General features: G+C 32.7%; 1 protein-coding gene across 3 annotated transcripts; it reads right to left on the reverse strand.

Annotated features, from left to right (window-relative positions):
- Nucleotides 1-706: 706 nt before the first annotated feature.
- On the reverse strand, nucleotides 707-10,547 carry LOC125821555 (amino-acid permease BAT1 homolog). 3 transcript variants are annotated; one of them, XM_049500972.1, is made up of 9 exons: nucleotides 10,351-10,547; nucleotides 9,444-9,704; nucleotides 4,822-5,082; nucleotides 2,925-2,943; nucleotides 2,594-2,813; nucleotides 2,330-2,511; nucleotides 1,634-1,923; nucleotides 1,425-1,554; nucleotides 707-1,141 (listed from the first exon to the last, which is right to left on the reverse strand). In XM_049500972.1, the coding sequence occupies exons 1-9, from the start codon at nucleotides 10,488-10,490 to the stop codon at nucleotides 779-781; spliced, it is 1,866 nt and encodes a 621-aa protein (XP_049356929.1). In that variant the 5' UTR covers nucleotides 10,491-10,547; the 3' UTR covers nucleotides 707-778. The 3 variants fall into 3 exon arrangements, with proteins under 3 accessions (XP_049356929.1, XP_049356930.1, XP_049356931.1); XM_049500973.1 differs by lacking the exon at nucleotides 4,822-5,082; XM_049500974.1 differs by lacking the exons at nucleotides 9,444-9,704; nucleotides 10,351-10,547 and adding an exon at nucleotides 5,204-5,560.
- Between the last annotated feature and the right edge of the window lie 380 nt (nucleotides 10,548-10,927).

The raw sequence follows: 10,927 nt of genomic DNA on the forward strand, positions 1-10,927 counted from the left end.
CTTAATACCACATATAATACTAATTAAATTGATTTTCATTTAAACACAATTAAGATTTTATTTTTTCTTTTGCATTATCTATTTCAGTGGACAAGGAAGCATTTACGTGTAAATTAATATAGGTAGACAAATATATCTCAAATCTTATATGAAAAAACACATTTAAAAAAAATATTGTATTCTTTTACATCATATAGTAACATGTATGCATGTTTAATATAAAGTAACTATTATAAATAGTATCAAAACTAACTTAATTTATATTTCAACTCTACAAATATTAAATCCATTTATGCATGTTTAATATAAAGTAACTATTATAAATAGTATCAAAACTAACTTAATTTATATTTCGACTCTGCAAATATTAGATTCATTTTGAATGCAAGTGTAAGGAGATTAAAATATAAGATTCGTTATCTTTAGAAATTTGTATTTTTTGATATACTTTAATATCCATTTTTATCATCTAACATATCAGTTAAAATTGTATAGAAGATTTTGATACCAACTAATAGGAATATACGTACAACGCACGGAATCAAAACTAGTATACAATATATGCTTTAACAACATTCCGATATATGCCATATTTTGAGTTTTTTTTAAAAAAAAATAATTCAAATATTACGAAGTAGGATTCTTAGTTCTGTTCTAGTGTCAATTTTTTAATCCATACAAATAAAATGAGTTGTGGTAGAATCTTAAACTTGAATTCATAAAGTTTAAATCTTGAATCCGCTATCAGCATTTTTAAATACAAAAGAATTCTCTCTACTTATGCTTCTTCACTAGAGTTGCCTATATTGGTAATAGGACCTTTAAACCAATGTCTAGCACTGAATATCCATGAAGTAACAACAAGAATGACAAGGCCACCGACCGCGACTGGAGTATAGTTGAGAGTTTGATCTGTAATAGGGTAGGCAACAGGTAAAGAGAAGAGCACAGAGATGAGCGCGACCCAGAATACTGCAACCCAACCTACAACGATCCCGTAGCTTCCCAAGTTGAAAGGACCTGGAGTGAAGGACTTTCGAGCTAGAGTCACTCGAAACAGGATTGGCAAGGCATAAGCAATGTAAAGCCCGATTGTCGCTATAGATGTCATGGCTTGAAATGCTACCAAGCTTCCGAGGGACTATAGTTCAAATATAGATGAAAAAAAGTGTGTATTAGTAACTGGAAGTGAGCGAAACAAACTAACGAATCAAGAAAGCACAATAAGTAATAGGAATAATACATAAACAGACATTCAAACTTGGCCGAGTTTGAGTATTTATGTACTATGTCAATGTAATAAGTAGTGTTATTTCTGATATGAATCATTAATTCTTATTTTGCTTGGTTTTTTTATTTAAGGGTGTTGCAGATGGGGGTGTTCAATGTGGTCTTTCAAGATGCAAAAGTATGAACATTTGTACCGTCAATGCCATGCAAAATGCTATAAAGGCTGACGTCCAGACTGCATTTAGCGGAACCTCATGCTTGTTTACTTTATGCCAGAACGACGAATATGGCATTGCTCCATCTCGGGAGAATGCATAAGCCATCCTGCAAAAGATACTTCCATCAGTGGCTCTTCTAAAGAATCTGAGTTACACAAGGAGAATCTCCGACCAAGCATATTTACCTCGAGTTGCTAGTTAATGAGCTCATACCACAAAAGAATACGGCAACAGCAATAACACCTAAGCAAACAATTCCACCAACACCACTGCCATATCTACTCTTGAATACATCATAAAAGATTTGAGCAATAGCATAGCCGCCAGAATCATTATTTTTATTTACCAGATGCGGGATATCTGTAACTGCAAAGGTTATACCAAGTATGTAAGCCCAGCCAGCAAGAATTGATATGCCAATAGCACTTACAATTCCTTTTGGCCCATTCTTATCTGCATCTTTGGTTTCTTCCGTCTGCAAAACAGTGTCAGTGGATAAGAACAAAATAAAAAATTTACCCACGATCACTTTGAACGAGAAGTTCCTAAGTTTCATTAGGCCTAACGGAGTAGGAAATTAAGTTTCAAGTAACATTCAATTGAGTTGCTGCTATATGTAATTTGCTCCTGATATTTTGTAAGACAAGCAAAGTTCTATTGTATTCTCAGCTATCTGAGCCTCGTCTCGTTACAAATCCATAACTTCACACTGTCACAGTAATTTTTCATCAATTCTTGTGGAATTTGAAGGGCCTCTGTAATTTATAATTTTAAAAGAGTGACCAGCAAAATAAGTTCTCACACCACGGCATCCAGTCGACATACTTATGAAAATACAGGAAAACAATTAGTATTGCAGAGGAAAAGTATGCAGAACTCACCATATGGGCAGAAGCGTCATAACCTGTCAATGTATACTGGCTCATGAGAAGTCCGAGGACGAAGATGTAGAGTTTATTGTTGATTCCATCCTCATTGACAGTGTTGAAGTTAGTAAACACAAATTTAGCGCTAGCTCTTTCTGTTGCGACCATTGGGATCAAAATCATAAGAAGAAAGACACCTGTAATCATTAATTCAGAGCTGAGCGAACGCGCAATTCCATAATTGTGAGGTCGAATAGACAAAGGTTTACTCCAATGTACCTAAAACATTCCATGCAGCAGCTAGTTGTCCAATGAAGGACAACCATGAAATTGGAAGACTGTTTAATAAAGCATGTAAAAGCAGAATTACAGCGTGGAGGGCGATAACCACATATTTGGAGGCCTGATATCCGCCACCATTTAATCCACCAGTGCTAAGAAGAATTATCACCTGAACTAACTGAGCCAATGAATAATCTACACTTGTTGTGACAGCCCACTGCAATCAGATTTTCCGTTGTGGATTAGAGTTGTTTTATATGGTGAAGCAGCTAAGCCCAATTAGACACTAAAAATTGTGAATGGTAATACGAGTAATTCTTCACGATACCTGGCCAACAATGTTGAACCTGCAATATGAAAAGGAATGAAATTTTACTGAGAAAGAAGCAATATGAATATAGAAGCCATTAGTTTTGTCAAAAAATAACTTATGACAGCTGAATGTTGCACAACCGACAGTGGCATGAACTAACAGAAGATAGCTCAATAATTTATATTCCGTTAAGTCTAATATTGAAAATCAGTATATGATAAAGATACTGAGTAAAGAATTAAAAAAGAGGTCAGCATCCCAGAGAGTTCAATATTTTCATTTTTTGTGTGTTTCCTCCTGTTTTAACTTCTCTTTGTTTGCTCTACCTAATGAATATATTCCTTCTAAGGAACTTAATGTCTAGGGGCCTTGAACTGAAACTAGCACGTACAGTTAAGGAACTTATTGACAATGTAGGTCGTCCTAGAGTGGCTGCAATTTTTCAGGAATATTCACTCTCATTTTCAAAAGTCAAAAACCATATTCTGATTGTGCATTTCTCACACTACGAACTGCGGAAGAACAGTGTTTTGCCGAAATCAAGCCATAACTATGAATCGAGTTATTGTCTCCAAAATGCACAGTTGGTTAAGCAAATCAGCATCAACCAGATATGCTACAAACCCAAACTAGTACGGGCCAACAACATGAATCCTCCATGTTTTCGGCTCCATCTGGACCCATTTCATTTCAATACATAAAGGATTCATTACTACAAAGATTACTCATAATTTAAGTATTTAACGTTGACCATCAACCTACTGTAAGTCTGTAACTCTTCTCCTTTATCCGCACTAAGGACCGGTAATGTGGAGCTCACATACTTGTAAGATTAATAAAATCATGCTAATGCAAAAGGCTTGAGCTTCAATAAATACGAAAGCTAATCCAGGCAAACATATAACCAGCTAAGGGTGGAACGTCAGTCCCGTGCTTGAATTTTTCTCTTTGATATCTGAGCCCCTGGGGACCAGTCGCGCACGGTTCAAAACTTGTTAGATAACGGGCTGCTAATTGATTAACACAACGAATACTTGTAAGGAAAGTGAAACTATTTAGAACTCAGAAAACTATCTTTCCTAGAATCCAGAACTCATAAACTCAAAGTCCTAACTTTACCTCTGACTGTTCCAAAATACTACAAACTCCAAATATTACAAACTAACTCAACAGAAACTTTGAGGGAGTTCTTATATTTATAGAATTTGATAAATGACTTCTCTAAAAAGTCATTCTTTTCACAAACAGATGATATGACTGTTCCTAGGGGCGGAGCTACAAGCCGGTCTACGAGTTCGGCAGAATCCAATAGCTTCGATCTAGATCCTATAATTGTGTTTTAAAATCCACTTAATATGTATAAATAACTTATCCAGAACTCAGTCAACTGTCTTTCCTAGAATTCAGAACTCATAAACTCAAAATTCTAACTCCGCCTCTAACTGTTCCAAAATACTATGAACTCCAAACATCACAAACTAACTAAACAGAAAGAATGTAAAGACTAATCAAGAAAAGCAAAAAGAATTACCAGCCAGTGATCCAAGAAGCAAAAGATGCCCCACTTGGACCAGCAAGCATAGCACTCCAATAATAGAATTCAGACATCATAAACTCAAAATCCTAACTACGCCACTGTTCCAAAATACTATAAACTCCAAACATCACAAACTAACTCAACAGAAACAATTTAAAGACTAAACAAGAGAAGCAAAAAAGAAAAATCAAGCCAGTGATCAAAGAAGCAAAAGGTGCCCCACTTGGACCAGCAAGCTTAGCACTCCAATAATAAAGTTCACAACTCATAAACTCAAAATCCTAACTACTCCAAAATACTATAAACTTCAAACATCACAAACTAACTCCAACAGAAACAATGCAAAGACTAAACAAGAAAAGCAAATATATTTACCAGCCAGTGATCCAAGAAGCAAAAGGTGCCCAGCTTGGACCAGCAAGCTTAGCACTCCAATAATAAAGACCCCCAGAAGTTGGATAAGAAGAACAAATCTCAGCCATTGACATTCCAACAAACAATGTGAATGCACCAGCAATTAGCCATCCATAAACATAAGAAACAGGTCCACCAAAATTCAAACCAGTACCCATCAATGTATTCAAACCAGTAAGCACTGATACAACCGAAAACGAAAACGCAAAATTCGACAACACCCTGCAATAAAACAAAACCCCAAGAACCCGAAAAAAAAAAAACCAATAAGCAAATAAGTTCAAAAATAAAAAAAGATTGATTTTTTATTACTTTTTTCAAGAAATTAAGAAATGGTATTTACGAAAGGTCTCTTTTGAGTTCTTGTTTGTATCCTAGTTCATGTAGCCTTGCATGGCCTGAATCAATTTCTTCTCCATAACCCATCCTTGATTTTTTCTCCTCTGAAACTTTGCCTTCTTCAAAATCCCTTTTTCTTCACTTTAAATGGCTGGCTTTCAACAAAGATTTTAGACTCACATAGAAAAATCAGAACTTTCTGCTAAAGATTGATTGTTTCTATGTGTTTTTTGGTGGTATTTTAATGGAGTTTTGCGGAGTGAAAAGAGCAGAGTATGGTTAAAGAAAGCAATTGGAAGGTAGTGTGAATTAATAGGCAAAGATTTGAACTTTTGAAGGCCATATGTTGACAGATAAAGAGTCCTAGAGACACATGGGGACTGTATTTTTATATTAGTAATAAAAAGCTCATAATTGCATATGCAAATTGCAATATTAGAAAAATCTGAATTATTGAAAGTTGGGATTTTATAGTATTGAATATTCTTTTAAGTCCTGGTTGTCTTTGATTTCAAAGAATGAATAGATTAATAACGGTTAACTTGTCTCTGTGTGACTTCGGCCTATAAGTTACGAGTTTGAGTAGTAGAAGTAGTTATTAATGTTTGTTTGCATTTGTCATCTACAACAAACCCCTTGAATTGTGGTGCTTGTCGTAATCGTCTACGTCACACTCCTTGAGATGTGGTCCTTCCTCGGACGTCATCATCACACCCTTTGAAGTTCGGTTTTTCTCCAAATCTACTAACATGAAATGTTTTGTCCACCAATTTTTTTTTTCTTTTTTTGATATCGAGCTACGAATAAGAGTAAAGTTGCTCGGGATAAGTGGATGGGTTACTTGTTCAATCAATTTAAGTCCGCTCAATGTCGTGTTGATGTGAGATAGGAGAGCGGAGAGAGTTATTTGGGCCTATTTTTTTAATCAATCTCCAATTCTTTAATGCCATTGTTAGTGTGAGTTGTAAGGAATTTTGAATCTCTAATCAAACTATGATGCTACTTCATTCTTTTTACGAAAAATGAGTTCATCACAAGACAAGACAAATTGCTCAGTTGTCTCGTAGCGCAAAGTCTAAGAGGAGAGATTCTATACGTAACTTATCATAAACGGTATTTTTGTTATATATATTACATTTTTCATAAGATATCAATAAAAAAAACTAGAATACAAAAATTTATATATAAAATAATAAAATTTTTGTAAGATATTTTTTTTCTAGAAAATCATTTTATCTATATTTTTAAATATATCATAATATCCATGTGATTATAAGAATATTGAAATACCTTTATCAACATACATAACTATGAATCTTTTTGAAATAATGCAAAAGATACCAATAATATTAAATTCTCAATTGGAGGTTGTTGGCATGTGGAAAAGTCAAGAGGGACGGCTGTTTCTAATATTATTTTATTCAATGACACGTTCAAAATTATATTTAAATATATGTTTTATAATCATAAAATCAAATCAAATTGATACACTACATATGTTTCTCCTTATAATCATAATTTAAAAAAATAATCAAATCAAATTGATACACTATGTTTATTTCTCCTTTCTTAGTATTAACAGTATTTTCTAAGTAGTTTCTTGATATATTGTTATTTGTTATTTTGTGCTTCGTACTATTTCTTTTCTATGAACCTTATATAATATTTCTCTTGGACTATATCTCAACTAATTAATATATCATAATCATCTTATAAATATATCAAAATTCTGTTTATTTTTAGTTAAAGAAAATCCAACCATCTGACTTTAGTTTAGTACTCCTAAAAATTATTACCATAAAGTCAATATTTCATATCATTCTCTTTGTGGCTAAACCCCAAAAGAAGTACTAGTGGTACCATGTGTTAGATATTTTTAAAATGAATGAACCACAAAAAATGCATGTTTTTTTATGTCCAAAAGAAAGGTTTTTTGACATGCTAGTGATATCTTTTTCTATTTTCTCATATTTCAAAGGGAGAAATGTTTTGTAATACAAATTTTTTATATATATATTCATGATTCAAATTTGAAATTGTTAAGTTGATTGAATCAACATTATCAGTTGATTGGACAATGATCTGAACACAAAAGTGTACAGTTTCGTCTCCTTTTCACATATTGTATCAATATATTCAGGTGATTGGACAATAATTCGAACACAAAAGTAGACAGTTTCGTCTCATTTTCACATGGTGAGACTAATAACACCTCGAAAGCAAAAACAAACAAAAAAAATCAATGAGAACAAAAAAGATATCTACCGTCCAAACGTGTCTACACTAATCTATTTGTTTGGTCCTTTCACAATTTTTGTACCACAAAAAACATGAGTAATCAATTAAATATCAAAGTATTTAGCAAACAACCACTATCTTAAAATGACATTAAATTGTTCACTTTAAAAGTCATTATCATATAAAATGTGAAAGCTATAGATTGTCGATTCTACATTATTATAATTTGGAATTATATATATGTGTGTACTTTATGATATTATATAAGTAACCTGTCCTCTAGGACACATCTTTAAGGTGAGACAACAACTAATTTAAATATGTTATCAAATGGGAAAAATTATTTATCTTGACGAATAATCACTTTTCAGCTTTTGTAATTGAAAAAATAGTCATTATCGTGAGGTTTTAAATTCAACAAATAAAACTTCATGATAATAACTATTTTTCAATTACAAGACCGAAAAGTGATCATTAGCTCACACTATTATATTACTATAAACTATGTCGCAATCGCTCAAATATTACAAATTTGCACCACATACGAAGCCATTAAGATCAATATAATCGCTCTTTATCAACAAAACAAATATTTCTCGAGATCAATTGAACTCAAAATTTCTGACTAAGGACAGAGAGATCCACTGCATCCTCTGGTGGTCCCTAAAATATTTCAATCAATATAGCCAAGCTAACATGTTAATGGTTTTACTTTTACCATCCGTGTCCCTAGGCTTGATTACTATATTTACCTAATGATATTAATTTTAGTTTAAGTCAATATAATTGAGAGGTTAAATACAAGATTAAATCAACTAATACTATCTATCATAATTTTGTGTTTTGATTAATTAGGATGAACATATATATTTCATACTCATGCACAATTCTCACACGAACTATCAATTGTTTATTACATACTGATCATTTAAAAATATATATGAAAATTGAAAAAATAGCTATTAGTATAGAATTTCAAATTTCACAGGTGAAACTCCACGATTTGCATAATTCCATGCAAATTATCAATTTTTTACTACATACCAAGCATTTTAAAAATAGATGAAATAGTGTCTGGAGGTCACTTTTGAATTCTATCTTTGAAAAATAGTCACTGTTATGAAATTTCAAACTTCACAAGTGTTATGTGATGGAGTTCCTATGGAACGTCAAACTCCATGACATTGTCTATTTTTCAATGACAAAGGTTGAAAATGGGGTCTCGAGAGAATAGAATGTACACAGACATTACCTCTCTCCCCCCCCCCCACAAAACACACACCCCTGATAATCTACCAGCTAAAAATCAAAGCATCAGGATTAGAAAAAAAAATAACGACCACAAAATAGCAAGATATACAAAGCAAATAAGGCAACAAATAGTAGTAAAAAATACTAAAGAATAAGATACAACGCGAATACCAAATAATACTATTGTAGACATTGAAAATTTGTGGGACTCTACAAGACATGCTCAATTCTAATTGGACTCTACAAGACGTGTTCAATTTCCAAATAAGGTACTTGGAGGCTACTCAATCATAAACCCTAGTTCATGCCTATATAAAGGGTACCATATTCTCTTAAAGAGACAACTCGAATATTCCACAAATTCATGAAATATTCATAAGGAGATCAAATTCAAATCATCCTAATTCGAGAAATACGCCACAAACAACCCTCAAATCATGGATAAATATCTTATGAAAGAAGAATCATAAGATATTTATCAATAAAGTTATGTTTCTTCATATTTTATTTGTGATTGCAATTTATTTTCTGTCACTTTAAAATTTGTTGCAAACAACTATAATAAACAATGAGAAGATGAGACTATCCCCCTCATCTCCCATGTGAAAATCCGATAACACTCTACTACCTACTACCCTTCTACCCTCCCTCGACCTCCGTACCTTCCTATCTTCTCAAATTTATTACTAAAAAATATGAAAATAGAAAATGTGAAATGAACATCAATTAGAGAGGAGAAGGAAATGGGCCCATACCAGCCAGTAATCCAAGCAGCAAATGGGCCAATCTTGTTTCCAGCCAATTTAGCACTCCAATAATAAAGCCCAGCAGCAGTTGGATAAGCAGAACATATTTCAGCCATAGAAAGGCCCACAATAAGTGTCATTAACCCAATTATGGGCCATCCACAAACAATAGTAACAGGCCCACCAAAAGTTAGGGCCTGATTATACAATGTTGATATACCAGTAAGAACTGATACAATGGAGAATGTCAAAGAAAAGTTTGAAATGAACCTGCTCATAAAGCCCAAAACAAAAGAAACATGTGAGTTGGGATCTTTACACGAATAGTCAATCAGATTACATGATATATAATAATAGTAATAAAAGGTATTTTATGGGTCATCCGAATCTAGAAGCTTTGGTTCAAACCCTGTCATGTACCATCATAGCATGTTAAATAATAGATCTTTTATGTTGTGATAGAAATTCTGAACTCGAACTCATAATATTCAATCTACCTGAGCTTATATATATTCGGAGTGAAAATGATGAATTAAAATTTATAACCAACAACATATCTCGTGTAATCCCAAAGGATCTGGGGAGGGTAGAGTGTATGCAGGTCTTACCAATAATATATCACTACCTTGGAGGTAGCTAGAGAGGTTGTTTTCAGGAAAAAACAGTCCCAAAGGTAGTATTGAGAAAAAAATAACGGAAATGAAGACTCATAGCAAATTACTTTAAACAACCTGTCAAATAATCCTAAACAGTAGTCATAACAAGATACAACAATAATCAAAGTGTCAAAAACCCACAAAAATGACCAAACTCAATGGACAAGAAACTACAAGAGTAAGCGAGACAACACTGAACGAAACATCATATCCTCGATAAATTAAATAGATGAACGAAAAAGAAAGAAAGAATGACTTACGAAAGACCACGATAGAGTTCTTGCTTGTAACCCAATTCTTTAAGTCTAGAATCATCATTTGAAGAAGTAATTTTGTTTTCATTTTCATCAAGGAGATGATAAGAACCAGTTGAGGATTCTGCTTCCATATAATTTCTCATAGTTTGATTTGATTAGTTGCTTGGACAAACTAACACAAAGAAGTAATAAGAAGTGAAAAGGACAGAAAGCAAAGTCCCCACTAAAAATAATACTAATATGTTTGCTTATATTAAAAAAAAAATGTACATATTTTTCTATGTTTGTTATGATTTTTTTGAGGAATATATAAATACCCACCTAATTCCTAACTGTCATAAAAGACCAAACAAAAGCATGGGTAATATTTAATAACTTTGGGAGCTAGCGCCACCACAAATAATGCATCTTGTCGTACAGGATTTGGATTTTGTTGAAGTTTTAGTATAGATGTTAAATATCGAATAAGAAAATAAAAAAAGAATAATAACTTCAGATTTGTATAAAGAGTGTGTTTGATAGGGAGGAAAATATGTTAATTAGTAGAAATATTTTGAAATTATTTTTACTTTTTTTTAAG

Source organism: Solanum verrucosum, unplaced genomic scaffold, assembly GCF_900185275.1.
Source record: "Solanum verrucosum unplaced genomic scaffold, falcon-dt-bn FXZP01000217.1, whole genome shotgun sequence".
Classification (NCBI taxonomy): domain Eukaryota; kingdom Viridiplantae; phylum Streptophyta; class Magnoliopsida; order Solanales; family Solanaceae; genus Solanum; species Solanum verrucosum.